This window comes from Parasteatoda tepidariorum, chromosome X2, assembly GCF_043381705.1.
Source record: "Parasteatoda tepidariorum isolate YZ-2023 chromosome X2, CAS_Ptep_4.0, whole genome shotgun sequence".
In the NCBI taxonomy this organism is placed as follows: Eukaryota; Metazoa; Arthropoda; class Arachnida; order Araneae; family Theridiidae; genus Parasteatoda; species Parasteatoda tepidariorum.
In genome coordinates this window covers 56743711-56766031 of record NC_092215.1, presented here as the reverse complement: position 1 = coordinate 56766031, position 22321 = coordinate 56743711, and the positions used below count along the sequence as shown (strand labels likewise).

The window sequence follows — 22321 nt, the reverse complement described above, 5'->3', positions numbered from 1 at the left end:
TTTCTAGAATCATATGTAGGAGAAACTTTTTTGTAAAAATACGAAAGTGCCTTTAATTTATTTCGTCTTATGCCCTGAAATTTGCCACCGAGTCAGGACAGTTACTTTTCTTACGTATTTCCTTTATATATGTTCTCTATATTAGGCATTATCAAAACATTTGGAATGCACACAAAAGCACTATGTGACCACCAGTAGTCTACAATTATGTGCTCATTAATAGTGCAAAATAATTTTTAAAAAAACGTACAAATAAAAATATATATCAGAAATTCATATTTTGCTGCTTATAAATAAGCATTCAAATCATAAATGAATTTTTTAGAAACACCGCTTGTTTTATCTAATATCTGCTAAAACTAATAAAAAAGATATTAGATTATTTCCATTAGTATCATCCTTTTAAGAAACTTTTCATCATACTACACCATTATTTTAGTAATATAATCTGTATGGATAAATTGAATATACATATTACATATATATAACATAATAAAGACGAAATGGAAAAAGGAGAGAATAACGAAGAACTTATATTTAATTTTATATATATANTTAAATTATACATGAATTAAGGTTGATTCTAAATATCATAGGACGAATTTGGAAAGGAGATAGGGCACATCTTAAATGCATATGTGCATAGGAACCCATGACCGGAAATGTTATTTTAGGCTGTCAGTGGTGCTTTCCTATTATCAACTGTTTTTACGTGTGATTTAAACAGGTGCTTTTATCTAGAACACCTAAAAACAGTGCATATTATGAAGCTGTTATTATTTACTTTATTTTATTATTTACATGTAGAAACAGTTCATAATAGTAAAGCGTCCTAGCAGTCGGACAGTGATATTTCTGGTCATGGGTTCTAATGCAAGTCTTAATCCTTATGCTGGGCCCTATCTCCCCTTCAAATTTGTCCTATGATTTTAGAATTGCCTTATATCTATACACACACCTTAAATCTTAAAGTTAGTTTTTTGATATATTACTATGCAAACTCAATTCTTTACTTCTTAATGTTTTGTTCTTAATGAGATGATGAAGAAAATGTACAACATTGCCCAAAATTTGCCAACTAATATGTTCATATGGGAATTCATGTTACAAAATTGGACTAAAAAATGTACTTTCTCTGAATAAACATACGGTCAACTGTCCTTTTTGAGACCCTAATTATCAAATTTAAACTCCAACAAAATCACACTAATAAATATTTTTAAATACTAATATTTATAAATACTAATAAATATTTATAAATACTATAATATTTATAAATAAATACTATACATATTGGATTTTTGAAAATCCATTATATTTATAGAAAGTGGTATTCATTTTTAAGCAACTCTAATTTATTTTTACTCAAACATTTTAACAGCTTGGTCTCACTTGTAACCTTTCACTACTTGAGACAATAAAACAAAAACTACAACAAAAAAACATAACAAATAATATTCCCAACAAAAGTAACAAATTTACCTTTTTTATGTCCACTTTTAGCATTTAAAACCAATTTTAATTTCTTTAAGATTAATTTTAATTCCTAGATACACTAGCGATTATCCACTTAATATTATTACACAAAAAATGCTTTTAGCCTCTAAATAATGAGACTTAGTTTAGACCTAATCTAATATCCTATTATCTCGTTGCATAAGTATATATATATCTCGTTGCATAAGTTGACCCCCTATTTTTGATTGCGAGATAGCAAATTTCTGGGATGTCATGTTGTTGGGATCTTCCATGTAATTCCACTGGCGCTAGTATCGCGGTTGTGATATAACTGCAACTGTGTTTACATTGTATGTTTCAGTTTCGGTTTCCAGTATGTTCTATTTGTTGATGTGTTCTATGTACGTATTGTGAATAAAGTTATTGTTATGTTATAAGTTATCAATATGAGTGCTATCATTGTCAATCATCCTAAATACATATCCCATGCCTTATAATAAACGGTCACAACACATGTGTACAAGTTGGACCTTGAAAGAAATCAAATATAAAAATTTCTAAAATTAAAAACCATGAAAAAAAGTAAGTAAGAATTAATTAGGATAAGGATGAAACAGAGTCCATTACAGATGGATCCATATTATAATACAACAAATATTATTGAATCCAGCACAGATGATTTTCTGGAATCTTTATATTTGTAGTTTTATGGTGTGTTTTTAGTTTTCATTGTGTTATATTTTTGAAATGCTCTTGAGGAAATCATCTTTACTTTTCATATTCTTAATTTTTTTCTGAATGTAATTTAAAACATTGCTTTAAAATAAACCTTTGTATGTAAATAAAATATGACAAGAGGAAATGCAAAATTAGTTTTATATAACATATTAAAAATAGTTTTTAAAAGGGGTAAATTGATACACAGTTATTCATATCTATTCCATTGTTAATAATGCATCGATATTTCATGATCAAAAAATGTCTGACCTTACAACTGGTGTATAAGTCAATCTCCTGATTTTCGTAACATTTTGGGGGTTTGAAAAGTCTACTTAAGCATCCAGATATATGGTAATGAAAAATGTATAGCTGAAATTGTCTTTAAAAAACCTTAGTTTATTATTATACCAAAGCTGTCGGCAATATTTTTATTTTCTTCAGTAAAATGAAATGAAGATTTTCCATGGATACAAAAAGAAATCTATTTTTATCAGTGATATGAAGGCTTGCACAGGGGAAGTCATTAGTTTTTGTACAGACTGTTCTTAGTATTGATGTTAAAATGAAAATGATCCTGATTGTAATTATACTTTCATGTTATACCTATTTTTTCACAAATCTTACCTAACACTTTAAATTATTGCTTCTTAATATGGAATTTAGAATTACTTACATTTTTTATATAAATGAAAAGAGAGTGTCTAAAAATATCAATTTTGTACAATATTTATTGCAATGCATTTTTACTTAGACTAAAAAAGGTAAATAGAAATTAAATCTCTACAATTTATTTATTTATTTATACAATCTCTACAATTATGAATTAATACTGAAGCAGAATAAAAAAAAAACTGGACTGCGAAGCCAATGGTCACAGATTTGAATCCCTTTCAGGACACCAATCTCTGTCTAATGTGTAAATGTTGTCCATTCTATATATCTGTGGCAGTGTGGGAGCTGGTAATGTTGCTCATTGCCATGACTCAGGTAGCTTTAAATGAGCAACACTTCTAGCATCCTTCATGGCAAAGAACTTAAAAGTTCAGTGCCAGCCATTAGAAAAAAATATATATTTTAATTGCCTAAGTTTTTGATTTAAAAACAATTCTTTTAAAGAAAAAGAACCGCACAAAGTGTGTCATCTTCTGCTGCTATATGGGAGTGAGAATGCAACACTGTCTCCTAAATGTTTATAGACAATTTTTGTTTACTTCAAAATATGTTTTACAATTATATGTCCTATTCAATGTTCAACTTTTTGATTATGTAAGAAATGAAATGTCTGTTACAGGTTGGTGAATGGAATCCCAAGCAACATTTAATATTTACAGGAAATTATTCAAAAGACCTTTCAGATGTAAAGGAGAATTTGCAAAACATACGGCTACGTGTTACTTCCATTCTGGTGATTTTTAAAATTTTAATCATTTATGTCTACTTATATTATGTTAATATCTGTATTGTTTACATTTTGGGGCAGAAATAAAAATTACAAAAATTAATTTCTTTCGTTAAAACCTTTAGTGCGGGTGAAAGAATTTACCTCGAATTACTATAACACTTCTTATTCTCTACCAATGGTAAGCCTTTAAGAATTTCTGACACCTCAGAAGGCTATGAACTAATTTTTTGGACACTTGTTGGCCTAACAATCCTTTGAGGACTTCAGCCTGCCTCTAGAAAACCCTCCATTCTTTACAGTTCTGAGCTTTTGACTTTCATTTATTGATGTTTATTTTTTTCAAGTTCTCTTCATCATCTTCTAGCCATGTTCTTCGTCTTCCATGTGACCTAGAGCCACTTGGTTTCAAATCGAAAATCTTTTTTTTGTAATTTTAATATTCATACACTGAATATGACAGAAACACTGCAATATCCTTATCTTTATATGAATGACAGTATCAATGTCTATTGATTTTGAAGAGAAAATCTTTTTTTCAGTTCTTTTAGTACTCATTCTCTGAATGTAACCCAACCATCATTTACAACTCCTTATCTATGCGTGAAGGAAAATATTTATGTCTCAATACTTTTTCATTATATTAGAATAATGATTTTGCATTTCAAGGAGATAAATAAAATCTTGTATTGTGCAAATTTGAGTTTTCCTAGAAATCTTTTTTATCACTTTTTATTAATTTTTAAATGAGCTCCTTATAGTTTAATTAAAATTAAAATTTTGAAAAATTCAATCCATATTTAGTAAAATTAAATTTTTTATTGAATAGGAGTGTCAGCATTGAAAACTTTTTTTTAGGTATCTGAAATAATTGTACCAGAAATTTACATTTTTTCATTTCTTTAAAAGTAATGTTTGACTTTGTTGATCTCAACTCAAACTTTGCATTACAGGTATAATTACAGATATAATACAAATATAAACAAATAAAAAATAAATATTTATACAAAAATAAAAAATAAATATTTGTATTATATTTCAGATATAATACAAATATTTATTTTTTACATTTTGACATCTTGTTACTATTGATAATTCAAAGAACTCTTGGGTTACAAATAACTAATAATTTTCCTAGATTATACTCTCAAGTTGTTATACTTTTAAAAAAAAAAATTCATTTTTATTGTTTTTGATTCCTTATAATCATTTTAATTGAAATTCATTTTATTATAATTAAATTGCTTTTTGAATGCAATTTATGCACATTTCTTTTCATTTAAAAAAACAATTATTTTAAACAAATTTTTAGCATATGTTTAAAAATGATCAAATATCATTTAAGCTTATGTTAACCTTGATGTCTCTTAATATTAAATGCTCTAATGAGTACTTTTATTTAAAAATAAATATTCATAAACTTTTTTGTGCTTGAATAATTGCTAAACCTCTGGTATATTACTATGTAATTGATATCACTTACAACAAATTCAACTAAAACAGATTCAACTTTACTTTTACTGTAAAGTAAAAGTAAAGTTGAATCTGTTTTAGTTTAAAGTTGAATCTGTTGGCTGTTTTTAATTCAAATGAATCAGCAAATACTATAATACCATAAAAATATTAAAGATAAAGAAAAAACTGAAATTGCAAAATCTGTAAAAATACAACAAAAAATATAATTTTATTTTCATAATTGCCATTCGTTTCATATCTCTATCCCACTAATGCCAAAAGTCTCAGTATTCCACATTATAGTATTTTCTTGAAAAAAGGCACCATCTACTCTACAAACAATGTATATAATTTTATTTTTAAAAATAATAAGGAAAAAATAATCAATTTGTAAAAATATTAATGAAAACTAAGATTTATCAGAATCACTGATAATACACTGATAATACAATGTAAAATATAATGAAAATTGGGCTGGTTAGAAGCTAGGTTGAACTCGCTAATGTCCCACACCTTTAAGTCTCTGTGCAACTTTTTGGGAATTGCATTAAAAAAATTTTTAAATGTACATTTTTAAAATAAAAACAAAGATGAAAGAAATGTAGAGCACTATTCTGAAATCTGATGTAAAATGTTAGACACTAAATTCACACCCTATTCTATTTAAGCTAGGTACATTCTCCTAATGTATTCATTTATATGAAGGCCTTATTGTGATCAGTTTATGTAAAAGTCTTATCTGATAAATAATGAAAAAGTGGTAGCAAATCTTTAAGCATGGATTATTGAAGAACTAGACCTTAATTATGTGTCTTCACTATAAATATTTTTATATTATTATTTTACCAGAAATTGATTAGAAGTTTTGTGACCACTTTCTTGAGAGTGTCCTTTAAATCTCTTTTTAATGGAGAATTTCTTGATACCTTAATAAATCATTAATTTAGTGAAATTTTCTCATCAAAATGAAAATCTTTATAATTAATAAATAATTTTTTGCTCCTGCATATTTTATTGAGATTAAGAATGCCAAAAGGAAGTATCTATTCAATTGTTGAAAAATTGGAGCACTAACACTTTTATTTTTGCAAAATTGATACTTTAATTGACTTTCATTTTTGACAAACTCTATAGTCATAATTTGTGCCTTAGTATAGAGGGCGCTAATTAGAAATAGACAAAATAAAGTATAAGTCATTAGTAATTATTAAAAACTACGAACAGTTATAAAAATTACAAATTATTTGCGAAAACGCTTTATTTCATAAGGCAACAGAGCTTTAGAAAAACAGCTGTAATTTTTTTTAAGGAACATGAAAACATTTTTTAATACATATTTATAATTTATGAATTTAATTTATCCAGCTCTTTTTCTCCACAGAGCAAACCATACACGATGGAAAAGAAAGGAGAATATCTTCAAGGAAATCAAAAATATGAAGGATTCTGTGTGGATTTAATACATGAAATTTGTCAAAGACTGAAGTGTCAGTATGATTATAGAATTGTAGCAGACAAGAGTTATGGAAACAGGCAAGATAATGGATCTTGGAATGGTATGGTTGGAGAAGTAGTAAATAGGGTAAGAATTTCAAAAGCATAATTTTAAGGTAATAAATTGCAATTTTAAATAACTATCATTTTAATAGTGGAAGAAGTTATCCTAATCCTGTTTTATAATATAAAATCAATAAGTAATTTGTTGTAACATTGCAATAAATTTTTCCATGAGTATCGTGGATGATGGACAATAGTACTGAGATAGCACCTTTAGAATTTCAGAATGTAGCATTTTCCTAACTGTAGCATTTTCCACTGCACACAGGAAGACATTTCAAAGTGAAAATGTTTTCTTTCCAATTTAAGTTGACAATGAATATATTTTTCATTATTATCAGTAATTTTGTTGAATCTAATAAGGATTTTTGCTTGCATTAAATATTTTTCAAGGTTAATTCCTTCAACAAAATTTTGCAAAGCATTTGCATGCAGTGGCATGATAGAAGTGGATGAAGAGCTTCAATAAAGTAAAGTTTTTTTAAAATCACTTATCGTCAACGTAAGGCACATTATTTTATAAGTGATTTTATTATTGTAATAAAGAACTGATAACAAAAAATAACTGATAACAAAAAATATCAGTTATTAACTCCTGTAATAATAGTCATTAAGCACTAATATACCCATAAATTTAATAAAGTGATTAGAATAAGAAATATGCAGGTGTTTATACTAATTGATAAATAATTGAGATTTGAATATATAATAATAAGGGTTGCATTGAAGTGGAGAAAATTTAATTTCTTTTCTATTTTGACTATTTGTTTTGTGTCATTTTAGGAAGTTGATTTAGCAATTGGAGATCTCACCATTACACTTGAACGAGAATTAGCAGTTGATTTCACAATGCCATTTATGAACCTTGGAATTAGCATTTTGTTTAAAAAACCAGTAAAAAGTAGTCCGAAACTTTTTTCTTTCCTTGCACCTTTCTCATTTGAAGTTTGGGTTTATATGGCAACAGCTTACTTGGGAGTAAGTTTATTGCTTTTTGTTTTGGCTCGCTTTTCACCATATGAATGGGTGAGTCCTCATCCGTGCAATCCTAAAACTGAATATTTAGAAAATACATTCTCCTTACTCAACAGTTTTTGGTTCACCATTGGCTCACTTATGCAGCAAGGTTCTGACATTGCCCCAAAGTAAGTTTACTCATTATCTGTTTAAAATTAAATCTCATTACATGAAATTTTTATATAAATGAATATTATCTCGATTTCATTTATTACCATAAAATAGTAGAACCATGAAACAGTGAGAAAAATATTGTACTAACTCATTTTCATATCATTTGCATTATTCTGCAGGGTCTGATTTAGTTAACTGGGAACTGTAGGCTCAAAACTGCTATTGGCCCCACTGGTCATAATTTTGAAACAAGTGTGTATCATGTTAATATACAAAGCCTTTTTGAGGATTTATAACATAAGAGTTATGTATATAATATCATATATTATATACAGTAGGGAACTGATTATCCAGAACGGTCGGGACCATCGCTATTCCGGATAACTGATTTTTCCGGTTTTCTGAATCGCTACAAAAAGCCGTTTTTTTATAGTTAAACCCAACTAAAAAAAAATATTTGGAAATAATCTTAAAAATAAGAAAAAACGATGGAACGATGAAGAACACTAATGATTATTTCCAAAATGATGGAAAGGTAAACATCTTTAAAAAAACAAAAAAGAAAAATCGTAAAATCTCATGAGGAAAATTTTTTTTATTTTTAAAAATGGCGAGAAAATTATTGAATTTTGTTCCGGTTTTCTGATTTCCGGAGAACGGGTTCGGTACTGTACTTATAAGTATGATATATTAAGTACTGAATTTAAGCTTATATTTATTTACATTTTTGTTATAATTTTTAATGGACAATTCTCAAGGGAAAAAAAACAATATTCGTAAAATTTTTAAGCCACTCCTAGCCTTAGGTCTCTTTGGTCTAATAAAAAATTGAGCACTGATGTTAAGCAATGTGAAAGGCTGTAAATTTGGTCACATTGTTCAAACATAGAAACTTTCATTTCATCAAATATATCTAGAATTCGAAAAACTTCCAATTGCAATAAAAAATAAAGTAACTTTTATGATTTAACCAATTATTAGCTTTATGAGTCTAAAACTAAATAATTTAGTTTTTATATTCATGAGTATTTATTTTATTTTTGAGTTACTTTTTTAACTAGGAACTTACATACAAAAGTCTTAAAAAATAATCAGGTTTCTTAAAAAAAACCTGTTACTATCATATTATTTTGTATACAGGATGGTCATAAAATAACTTTTCATATGAAATCCTTATTGACCTGTTCACTTAAGTAGTTGAAATTAAATTTCAGGTGGTGTTACTTGATGGTATGGGTTTGTGATTACCTATATATAATGATTTATAACGGTAGAGCTCTCACAGTTACAGTGAACCAATTCAAACTTTTCAAGTAACAGGACCCATTTTTTCACCTTAACATGAGTATTACAATATAAAACATAAAATGAAGTTGGAATGAAATGTCTAGTTTATAAAACAGTTGCGCTAGTAAAGATAAAGAGAGCAAAAAGCAGCATTGCAAATTGCTGTGTTTTCTTATTAATTCTCAATGTAGTCAGAGCCCTCTCATTAGATCGGACTTCAACAATTCAATTTTGACAAATCAGAGCAGATAAAACACTCTAGAGTTCATCTTTGCCTAGAACTGTTGTTTTTCATGCTTGAAATATGGTTCCAACTCAATTTTATGTTCTCTTTTTTTAAGATCATGTCTTGATGAAAAAATAGGTAATGCCATACTAAAATTTTGTAATTTGTCCACTATAAAAGTTACCATGAGAGCTCGATTGTTGAAAATCAACAGGATCTTCGGTTATTATCCTTAAATTACTCTATTTCATTTTGAAACAAATGAAACAAACCTTAAGAGGCTCATATAAAAGAAATATTATAAGACTACCCTATACTTAGACATATTTTTTTCTATAAAGTCTTGGTATGAAAGTGAGCTGGTTGTAAATCCTCTAAATTCTTACTAATGACTTTGTTAAAAAATTTTCCCTCATAAAAATCACACTAAAAATTCAAAAAATAGAATCATCACTTGGTTTAATATAATCATTTTAATTATTTTATGCTGTGATCAATTGCATTTTGATTTCATATTGTGTTTTAAAATATACAGGGCAACTTCAACTCGCACTGTGGCAGCCCTCTGGTGGTTCTTCACACTTATAATGATATCTTCATATACTGCAAATCTTGCAGCTTTTTTAACAGCAGAGAGAATGAAAAGTCCAATAGAAAGTGCTGAAGATTTAGCTCGTCAATCTGATATTCAATATGGATGTGTAAAATCTGGTTCAACAAGAAAATTTTTTGAGGTATAAAGCTATTTTATTATTTAGTAGTACTATGAATGATTACTGTGAACAAATAGGATAATAATAAATAATTAGCATCATGAATTTCAATTGCTAATTTGTTTCAGAATTCCCAGCTTCAACCATATAAAAGAATGTGGACTGCTATGCAATCTGCTCAACCAGGAGTATTACTTACTAACAATGATGAAGGTATAGAGAGAGTAAAAAAAGGAAATTTCGCTTTTCTTATGGAATCAACAACTATTGAATACTATACTGAAAGAGACTGTGAATTAACACAAATAGGAACGCTTCTAGATTCTAAAGGATATGGTATTGCTACTCCACCTGGTATGTAATTAAAGAAAGGAGTGATTTTGAATTTATTTTCTGTGACATAATTTTAATAAAAGGAAGTTTGGTTGTTCACATCATATCAAAGCTACAGTCATGGGTAGGACTACAAGTTTGTCATAAAAAAAGACGATTGAAATTTGAGGAAGCTTTGTGAAAAATTTTGAAAACTTTGCTGGGACACAAATTCAAAAAAATTTACACTTTATGCACTGAAAGACATGGATATGACTCAAATAATAAAAGTATATAAAAAAGCTGAAATTTTTTTTTTAAATTTTATGCAATTTCAATATTTTTATTCTAATGAACAGAATTTCGGCATAAAATATTGTACGTCATAAAATTATTCTCACTAAATTTTTGTCATTCATCATATATTGATTTACCAGTGTCCCACATGTTTTTTAAGCAAAAGATTTAGAAATTTTATTGTCCAGGGTAATAGCCTGAGTTACCACCTCATTTTGGTTAATCTTCTGGTTAAGAAGGGGTTAAGTAACCTTTTAATTCATTTTATTATCTTTTTATATACTGAACTATATGTTAACCTTATTAATTTATAATATAAAGGATAGAAAGACCTTCTTACTTGACGGGATTTAGACAAACTCTGAACCATTTTGCCCATACATTTTTTATCCGTTTTACATTATCAATTTTGAAGTTTCAGAAACGCACTAAATGCTGTTTAAATATGTTTTTTTTTCTAATAAAAAGGAAATATTTCATATTTGAAACAATTTTGAGCAAACCCTAGCATTTAAAAAAATTTGGAGATATTAGGAAAAACATTAACTCTAAATGTTTTTTATGAGACAGTTTCTTAACTTGCAATCCTAGTCTTGGGCTATGGTGATGATCTAGCATTCATCCTAAGTAATGGCCTGAAAATGAAACACAGACTAAAGTAGCGCAATTTAAATTAGAGGGCAGATATTGTAATTATTATCTATCCTCTATACCACATCATCCAACTTTTTGTGAACTTTTCCGGCGCGGCAGCAGTGGGGGGCATTACCTTAGATTGGATTCTGAACCACCCAGCCTTTTTTATAAAAGAAAAGAAAAGTCACTGTTGGAATTTTATTTTTTAAGTTTTTTTTTAGTTTTAATAACAAAATACACACAAAATTCAGTTACAGTGATGTATAATGAGAAAAAAGAATGTTTCTGTAACAATAAAAATTTAAAATTAATTTTTTCAAAAGCAGTAAAAGACATTGCGTTTTATAATTCAATTAAGTCTGATTATTTTAATGCAATACAACAGAAAAGTAATCACTTCAAAAGTTGAAAATTTAGTTTGTCTCAAACTTTTCAAATGAATGAGTTATAATAGTTTTAATAATGATATGTACTATACTTCTATGAGAAGAATCCACACCTCAGGTGCAAAAGTAATTTGGTGGGGAAAAAAATCAGGTTATGAAATAGTGATTACAAAGTCACCTCCTTGCATTTCTTTGCTACATGGAAAAAACAACTAGGCAAGGCCTGTCTCAAAGTTGCCTTCCCACAACAGCTTGAAAGCAGTCTAGGAGAATCTGAATTAATAATATAGTTTCCTTGAGTGATGCCACATGCCTGATCTTGTAAATGGGATCCGTAAAGATGATCTTTATCAAACAAGAATAATTGTATTAACTTGGTTATGAATGTGAAACTTATTATTTTTAAATTTACTATCTAATACCAATTAGACTATTTGTTTTATTGAAGGTTGCAATACAGCTTTCATTAGAAGTCTTATATATGAATGGAAAGAAACAAAATTTCAAAGAAAATTGTTAGAAAATGTATAAGTTACTTTAAGCTATTGAAAAAGAATTACATACATGATTTTAATTTTACTTTTACCTAATTGCAGTTTAGTGATAAAAAAATATTCATAAAAAAGCTTTTATTGACTAAACACATATTTAAATCTCATAGTTAAAAGACAACATTTAATTTCTCTGAAAATAAAATTGATTATTGATTAAGAATTTTTTGTCACTTCTGGTGCAAAGTTGAAACAAGACAACCTTAGATCCTTCACAAGGCCTAAATATTTTTCAAATTTTATATCATATAATGGGTGCAAAATTCATAACCCTTTGATATATCTGAAAAATCCATGAAGAATTGTTATTTAAGTTAATTTTTCTCAGTTACATAAATGCAATAAAGAATAATAGAAAGAAAAACAAATTATTTGGTCTGTAAAATATTGCTCTGATTTTTCTAACAATCTATATTGTCTTGAAGAATATTCTTCAAAGCATATACAGAAATTTCTAGGAATATTTTGTAGATTTACTTATAAACAATTTAAGTAGAAGCAGTTTGTAAAAATACATAAAAATATATGCAGAGAGAATATAAGAGTGTTTGTTAAAAAAAGTGAGTTAAAAAAAGTATGTGCATTGAAGATCACATATTAATGTATAATATTAAAGCGTGAAGAAAAGAAATACTATTGATACCTAACAAATCACAATTGAGAAAGACAGGACTGAAGAAAGAAATTAAACCTGTTTGATTGGTAAAGGAAACGGAGAGGAGTTCAAAAGTGTTTTGTTTCTTCCTTGCTAATTTGTGATTTTTAATTTGTATACATTTTGTAATTCATTTTTGATAAGGATTGATAATTATGGAACACTGTGGGTTTAATCTTTTTTAATGAACTTTGTAAATTTTTTTAATAGGTTCGCCTTATAGAGCTTTAATTTCAAGTGAAATCTTGAAGTTACAAGAAGAAGGCTTTCTCCACAAGCTCAAAGAGAAATGGTGGAAAAATCCTTCCACATGTAAAGACGATGATAAAAAGCCTTCTTCTGCCAGTGAATTAGGTTTACCTAACGTAGGTGGTGTTTTTGTTGTTCTTTTGGCTGGGTTAGGAATGGCAGCGATAATTGCAGTTTTTGAATTCATCTGGAGAACAAAAAAGATTCCAAGAGATGAACGTGTAAGTCAGAAAATGCTTCTTTTTTTTTAGCTCTATGTTTCAATGCGTTGCTTTTTAATTATGTGACTGCAAAATTAAGTAGTCCATAAAAATGTATAAATTGTGCTGTACAGCTGTAAGAGTACAGCTGTACAGCACAATTTATGCATTTTTATGGACTACAGAGTGAGCCATTGTTCAGTGATGTCAGAAATTTCCTAAGATGAGCCGTTGTTCAGTGAGTGATGTCAGAAATTTCAAACCACCCATTTCTGCATTTCAACTCACTTGATCTTAATTCGAATATACTCATACTCGATTGATACTAGCAAATTTTTTAATAATTTTTAAAAATTGCACCTAAATAAAGAAAAAGTGAATTTATTTTATAGGTAAAATTTTTAAATATTAAAATTTTTTTAAAAGTATTATTAAATTTTTTAGTATTAAATATGATCATAAATAAGGCTATTAATATTTAAACATTAGTAAACCAATTTTTGCCCAAAACTATTTCTCACAATTTCTTGCTCATTATTAAAAATCATTCCCTTTTTGTTGGATTTTATCCTGTTATTTTTCTTTATTTTACATAATGATTAATTTTTTTTTTGCTCTTTTAGGATTTTTGCAACAATCTAATTTTTTACATTTGCGAATAGGCTTTTTTATTTATTTTTTCTATTGAATTGGTAAAGTTCATTTGCGATTAATGTTTGCTGAAATATGGAAATGCACTAATATATTGCATATCGAGCTTGAATTAAATCAATACACTGATCATAACCTAATGAGGGAATCCAATTAATTTATAGAGTTAAAATAAATTTATTTTGTTTTTCATTTCATATTTATATAATTTGAAGTGTGATAATAATTTGTTACTTTATTTAAATACAAAATTTAATAACAAATTATAATACCTTGCAATAAATGTCCATACACTAAAATGTGATGGTATAAAGAAAAGAAACATGTTAAAAAAACTCACTTTTGTGGCTAGGATTCCCCATGCTGTCAGTGTCATTATTAATAAATTGTACAAAATAAGATTGTTTGATACCCCCTTAATATTTAGGGCTTTTTTTAACTAAAAACAAAAACTACTTAGAAAATTGCTAGAAAAATTTCAAATTTTCAAGTTATTCAAATCGGTTATTAAATACGATTTATAAAATAATATTATAAAATATTTATAAAATAATAAAAAAAATTCTTTAAATTTTTTCTGTGCTTTAAATGCTCATATCTAATTTTTTCCAGTTTTAAAATTAGTTTTTTACTTATCAAGAATTGCTCTAAAATTTTGTTTAATTTTGTTAAATGTTTTTAATGTTTAAAAAAATTTTTTTTTTTTTTTTAAATAAAAATATTCATATCAGCATAAATATTTAACCAACATTTACAAAATTTAATGCAATTACTACAAATAACAACCAAAGTAATTGATGCAAGTTACAAGCTTATTGCTATATTTTCTGAGAAGAATGTTTAAGAATACTCGTTTTTTTCTTCTTACTTTATTGCCAGTGTTTCAAACCTCTGAAAGCCTTAAATTTTATTGCTAAGTATGAGAATTTACATGATCTAAATACTTATAAAGTTATGAAATTATCCTCTAAGTATTTGAGAAATTTAAAAAAATGTCAAGAGCTGAAAGTGTTTCTACCATTATTGTAGGGTAGTGCACATTAGTACACTACAATACACTGTAAAATTTTAAACCAAATCTAGTAGCAGTATTTTGAAGTTATTCAGTTATGTTCTCTTAAAAAATATTATGTAAAGCTGCTAAATCATATTCATCAAAATTTAAAAAAAAAAAAAAAAAAAAAAAAAAAAAAAAGAAAGTGCGGTAGATTTAAATATTTACATTATCTAAAACTTAAAATATTATTGAAAATTTTTCGTTAACGTTTTACACTATATTGTAAGTTTGCATAAAAACTGAGTTTATCCATGGGCACTGTAAAGCCTAGCTATGCCTCTGAATGTGATTATCAAAATAGGTATCATTAATACTTATAAATTATAAGAATAAATAAAATTATTTTTCTCATTCTTCATTTTATGCATTTGTAACAAATTATTTCTATTGCATGCAAAGCCTTTCTCTTAGTGACTCAAATATAAAAGGTAAGAAATGATTTTGTCATTCATTCTTAAAACCTAAATTACTTATTTCAAATTCTATGATACAAGATAGTCTGTAATAATCACCCTTTAATGTTTTTTTTCTATATTTTTTATAATTCTATAGCAAATTACTATTTTTAAACCTAATATTTAATCCTGCAAAACTGTTTTAAAACAGCACTAGTATTGCTGGCGCTATGGATGTCTAGTAGATTACACTGGGGAAAGAGTTTCTTTTTTTGTAGTATGAGATTTTTTTAAACAGATCTTAGATACTTTCACATTGTTGATTTCAAGTCTGAAATTGGTTTTTCTCTAAAAGTTACAGTTTTTATGCAATTTCATAATATTGTCCAGACAAGGATTTTTTAATACTCAGTCGAGTGTCTATTAAGTGTTCTCACTTCGTTGTTTTGCACAGCATAGTAGGAGGAAGTTGATAATACATTTCAGTTTATGATGCGCTAAATTGAAGTTGTATGGTTTATGCCTTAAGTATTATTTTCAAAGGAGCAGACAAGTATATATATATATATATGGCTACATTACTATACGCTCTTTATGAGCTTGTACATTCAGACAAAAAATAAACTGAACTAAAAATACCATTTTGAGAAAAATACGTAAATTTCGGAACAAAACTAATATCAAATCGAAATCTGTACACCTGAATTAAGTAAGATTAACCCCTTAACTGCCGAGAAAAATTTACGTGATTCACTCCCCAGTGCCACCGTTTTTCGCTCAAGTGAACTTTCTTACGCGGTGTTTTTTGGGGTAAAATGATGCACGCGTTGCAATTTAAAAACAGTTTACTTTTACAAGACAAGAAAAAGGAAAGAAAGATAATACAAAATTTAAATTAAATAATAAAAATTCAATATAAAAGATGTTAAAACTTAGCTGTTGTATGATAAATCCTCAAACATGGTTGTACACATAAACCAACATCACATTCATTGCATTGATAGCGGGATTCACGACGAATTTTTTTCTTGAACAAACAGCACATTTTCGCGATGCATTTGAAGGCGTTGATGGAAAGAATAAAAAGTACCAAATACACACGGGAAATGAAATCGAAAAAAGAATAAACCCGACCTTACTCAAAAAGAGACAAGCAAACGATTAATACGATATCACTTTTCCATAACATCCTTTTCCCATTCCCCCTCCTCCGAAATTAGTAATATATTTGCAAAGCAAACACTTTCAAGGTCATTTTACTGTATTCTGAAGTAGGGGTGTAGTTCTATTTATAGCAGCGCAATGCAAAGCTTCGTACTTCGGGAAAGCGTATATATACGCCTGCGGCAGTTAACACATCGTCTGGCCGAGACGTATATATACGCCCGCGGCAGTTAAGGGGTTAAGTGCTTGTATAAACTCAACAAAAAATTTATTCCCCAGTGAAATCTATCTTATTATAGTAAAAGGAAAATTAAAATGTGCAGGATTCACTGCAAAAAGTATGCTTTTAGCAGTTGTGTTTGGACAAATTAATATTTTTATAATATTTTACTATAAATTTTCTTATTGCTCATTGTGTTACAAACTATGTTAACAAACTATGTTTACAATTATTTTAAGAAGCTCCTGAAACATTAATGTGGCCCTTTGATTTAGAATAAAGCTTTTTTTGTGTACAGTCCCCCCCCCCAAAAAAAAAATATGGAACACCCTGAATAAATTTTTGATCTAGTGATCAGATCTTCATGTACGAAGACTCAATCTTAATGGTTGGAAGGGGTGATCTCAAACAACCTAATTAATTAATGGAGACAATATATCGAGTTATGAAATCAGACAAAAATATAATTTCTCTGAATAAACATTCCTTTTTTTTGACAGATTTTACTGACCCTCAAAATATGGGGAATTAGCTACAATCTTTGAAATATGGTCTCAATAGTTTGATCAGAAGCATGATTGGAAGTTTGGAACCCTTAGTGTTAATTTTACACTATGCATGTTTCGTCATAGCTTGAAAACTTTTTAAGCGAATCAATGAAGCAATTATAAAATTTGTTTTTCAAAGATAATTCCATGCAAAAAAATAATTTTTTATAATTATTTATAATTTTCTATTTTATTTAATAATAGTCGAAAAAATTTTGAATTATGAGGTGTAAAAATTTCTACATCATTTTAAAGAATGCAATTTGATATCTCAAAATAAAAAAGTTGAACAAAATCCGTCGAATAGCTCTTGAGTTATTGAATTTTGAAAAAGTTGTGTTTTTAAATCTGATTTATTTGATTTTAAAAGTATTATATATTGTATATTTGAGGTCACTCTTGTGATCTATTAAGTTTGAGTCCTTGTCCATGAGGATCCAATCATTGGATCAAAAGTTATTTATTATGTTGCTTTTTTTGTTTACTATATATTAAAGTTTTGATTTTATTTACTTTTTACTCTTAGGAATTAATCAACTTTATTTTTAGTCATTTCTTTTTATTGTAAATATTTCAAATGTTGCATTTTTATATGTATGTTTAAATTGAAAAATACAAGTCTCAAATCAAAGAGTATCAATTTTGTAAATTCATAATTATTGTTAAATATATTGGCAGTGTAATATTAAATGTAATATTTTATGCGCATTTAAAAAGAATGGAGATTATTCTCTTAATAATATGTTTTTGTGAAGAACGATCTTTGGTATCTTGAGATTCTTGAGTACCTTTTTAAGATATTTTTAAATTAATATTTGTTTAATTTCAAATCGCAGACATAAAACTCATTCTGTTTGTCTTTTAGTATCAGTCTTTAGTTTCTAATCACATAATCAGAAGAGGTAAAAAACTTGTAGAAAACCATTTCTCTTCTAGCTATGTTGTTTGAAATGAGTATTTATATGTCTACCAACAACTATTAACATTTATAACACACATTTTTTGTAAGAACTTTGTTAAGTAAATATAGATGTTATATACCACTAAATGAAGTGGAAGTCATGGTTAATTTACTTTCAGTGGTAAAAAGAATAAATAAAATATCCCAATTTTTTTTCTTCTCTGGCTTATAAATAACACTGGATAACTTAGAATTATTATTAGTTTATTAAAATTAATAAAAAGCGGTATTTCTTCATATTTTAAATTGCTAACAACTTTGTAGAAATAAAAAAATAAAATAATAAATAGTTCAGAGCAGTCTCTAAAATAGGTGTTAAAATAAAGTTATGTCTATGGAATTGCAATTAGGATCTTATGCATTAGATCCCAATTGCAATTGCAATTAGCAAGGGTTGCAGTAATGAGGAGCTGTTAATACAATATGTTATATATATTCATTTCTGTTCTTAGTAAGCAAAAATTTGAATTATTTTATTAATACAATATATCTATTTCTAAAACTTTCTGTATTAATAGACAATAGTTAAATTTATTATACAATATCTCTATAACTGAAACTTCCTGTATTAATAGACAGAAGCTAAATTTGTTGTACAATTTGATTATAACTAAAATTTCCTGTATTAAAAGATAGAAGTTAAATTTGTTATTCAAATAGTCTCTAACTAGCACTTCCTTTATTAATAGACGATGACAGAAAATTAATTTTTTATGCAATAAGTTTATAACTTACACTTCCTGTATTTATAGATGGAAGTTAAACTTTTTATATAATATGTCCATAACTTACACTTCCTGTATTAATAGACAAAAATTAAGTTTGTTATACAATGTCTTTAATACTTCCAGTATTACTAGACAGAAATTACTTTTGTAATCAAATATATTTATGTATGACACTTAAAGTATTAATAATTCTATTTTTTTTTATTAGAGAATGATATTAGCAGAAATGCTAAATGAATTACAAGATATCTGCAGATGCCGAGGTTCAAGCCGTCCGGCCCCTAACTATTTGGATGGGGACTTCACTCCAGCTAACACAGAGAGTGGTTTTGTACTTCATTCAACCACAAGCCAAGACTTTCTCTCATGACTGCTAACTACATTGTTAGATTGACTCTGTATTTTAATTTCTTTTATATTTACTTGACCAATGTTTGACTGCATTAGAAACATTCACTACTTACAACACAGTATTCCATTTTAAACTACTCAAATATGAACTGAGATTTTTTTAAAACATTGAAGCCTTGTATTCAATGTATATTGAAGTGCAATATTTAATACAGTACATGTAGAATTTCAATATAACCTGCAAATTAAACATAAATGTAAAATTTTAATTATAAATAAAGTTTTGTGAAAGTTTTTAAACAAACTTGACTTGATTTTTAGCATGGACATTTATTTTATCAATCGTACACAATTTTTATTTTATTTTACATAAAGTGGTGGCTGGCTTGTGGAAGTGGAGGAAAATTTATGCTTCCATACCTTGCTCAAAAATATTAACAAATAAGTGTTAATGTCTTTCATTTTTTGTTTTCCATGCTAAAATATTAGTTATTCTCCTTCCAGGTATAAAATAAGGCTGGGTTTACTTTAGAGGAGATATTAGGGTAGAGATAGTCAGTCTATTGTTCAGGTTCTGAAAACTTGTTCAAAGGTGAACTGGTAAGGGGATCACCTCTTTGGCAAACAATTCATATCTTGGGGTTGCATTGTACAGGAATATTTTGTCACTATTATGGCAGCTGGTCACGAAATTGTAGCAATTTAACCTCCTGGTCCTCAATGGGCTATTGTGGGAATGCTTTACTTTAAAAATAGTTAATAATACATATATATTTTATTTAATTTTTTTAAATTTTTCCAAACAAAATTTTTCCAAATTAAAATTTTCAAAATTACAAGGTTACAGAGTTGAACACTAGAAGTCGTAGACCCCAAAAATTGGAACAGCTGTTCAACGACGGTCATAAAAATATTGAGTTGAATTTTTGAAACATGTTTTCCTAAAATATATACATACCTTACAATGGGGGCCTGTCATATAAATTGCGTGATTATAATTAATCTAATCAATGCATAAAATTTTATTGATATTTCTTATAACAATAAAAAAATTTAAATAACAGGACAAAGCCCGGGATATCCTGGTTGGTAGGGCACTGGGCCCATGTCCAAGAGCTCGTGGGTTCGATCCCAGATGGCCGAAGACTCCCCGTGTAGTAAATGGTGATTGATGCACGTTAAATCTGTCGAGTCGCAAAGTCCTCCATGTTCCCGTAACAAATCAATACCTCTGGGGGTACTGATTCAGGAGTCTCCTTGTCTTCTGGATTGGTTCAAAATTACAAGGCTACGGAGTTGAACATTAGTAGTTGTAAACCCAAAAATAGAGTCAGCTGTTCAGCGACGAATAGGAAGTAAAAAAACAGTACAACTAAACTAACAATTTTTTTAATGTTATACATAATATAATGATTTATTTACTTAAATAATAATATATTATATATATTTATTATTTAAATATATACACATATATAATATATATGTATATCGATCCCTACACGGGTGTACAATTCATCTTTTAATCAACTTCTTTATGGTTTTAGTGTTATTCTCTGATATTTATTTATTATTATTCTGATATTTAATTATTATTTATCTGATAGTATTCTCTAATTATTTTTTCGATGGAAATAAAATATTTTGTTTTATTTTTAAAACAAATATCAATATTGATACATGCTCTACAAATGGGGGTCCTAGTTTTTCTGCTGCAATAATTATTTATTTAACCAATGCATGCAATTAAAATTTTAGTGAGTCACCATAAAATGATAAAAGTATTTAAACTTAAATAACAAATTTTAGTTTCGTTATTTGTCTTTATCTAAATTAGTATTACAAAAATTCCATATAAGAATATACTATGTACCTGTTGTTTGACATATTGATAGTTCTCGACTTATTTAACATTTAATATAAAATATATATGTAATAGTTGGGTGAATTGCATCATCTACTTCCTCATTGAAAGGCGCCTGACTGTCCATGGAGACACAATGTCTAGATGGGAAAACTCCCAAATATTAAATGAACTTAACTCTTTTCTATAGAGCAATCTAATTTAGAATTCATTCTGGTTCCTGCAACACTGCGTGTAGGCAACTCTCACCGTTCATGATATCACTGTTAAACTTCTTTCTTTCTTTTTTCCATTTTTATTAAATGTTAAGTTTCATTATTAAACTATTGTCTTTTTTTTTCTCCCTTGCTCCACAAGCCCCTACAGATAATGGGGGCTCGCGTCCGTGATGTGAAAATACAAAGCTAAACTCATGTTTGTGAAAATTGCAACACCATGAGGGACTTATGTGAGTGAGCTGAAATTTTCAGGAAATGCAAAGTAGAGCATAATATGCAAATGATTAGAATTTCAGACCCGTAGCGCATGCGTATGCTGAGCAGCGCCCTCTGAACTGCGGATGGATCCGAATAAATAGACGGCTGTAGCGAGGCGTGTATGGTTATCGGTAGAGTGCCTGTATTGAAAAGAGTGATGACAATATCCAAGAGCGCATGCGCTGCCGTCATATTTTTGTCCAAAGGGGTTGCCAGATGATACACCGAAATTGGCGCCACTCGCTCATTTGGTGTTATTCTGAAGGTTCTGTTATTCTAAGGGTATATACTAAAGTATCAATAATATAAACTTTAAGATTGGAAAGCACATGATATTACAGATTTTTTAAGAAACATTGTCTAGCATCTGAAATTGTTCGAAAATTAACGTCAATGAAAAAAAAAAGGACTTCAGCTTTTAATAAATGCCTTAAATAAAATATAAAAATTAATAATGATTATGCCATTTATTTCAGAAATAATAATTAATAAAACAAATTATATAATTTATTATTATTTATTACTTTTTCAGGAAAAAATTATCGCATATTCACCTGAAAAGGTATTGTTTATTTCAACAAATTGTAAACAAAAATTTCCATAATTAGTTGAAATTTAAAACAAACTAGCATTTTATACAGTTGGTAACGAAAAGTAAACAAATGCTACTTTGTAAC

At 27.8% G+C, this 22321-nt stretch overlaps 1 protein-coding gene across 6 annotated transcripts in view; it reads left to right on the top strand.

Annotated features, from left to right (window-relative positions):
- LOC107453363 (glutamate receptor ionotropic, kainate 2) overlaps positions 1 to 19611 on the top strand; it is a 47293-nt gene extending 27682 nt beyond the window's left edge. For 5 of the 6 annotated variants that reach the window (XM_016070168.3, XM_043041143.1, XM_071188368.1 and 2 more), the window contains 7 exons: positions 3470 to 3583; positions 6414 to 6614; positions 7373 to 7734; positions 9769 to 9967; positions 10075 to 10300; positions 12994 to 13253; positions 19165 to 19611. In XM_016070168.3, coding sequence (XP_015925654.3) covers positions 3470 to 3583; positions 6414 to 6614; positions 7373 to 7734; positions 9769 to 9967; positions 10075 to 10300; positions 12994 to 13253; positions 19165 to 19326 — 1524 coding nt within the window. In that variant the 3' untranslated portion in view covers positions 19327 to 19611. Of the gene's footprint in view, positions 1 to 3469; positions 3584 to 6413; positions 6615 to 7372; positions 7735 to 9768; positions 9968 to 10074; positions 10301 to 12993; positions 13254 to 15339; positions 15369 to 19164 lie in introns of all 6 variants that reach the window. The other variant, XM_016070169.3, reaches the window with a different exon arrangement.
- Positions 19612 to 22321: the final 2710 nt, after the last annotated feature.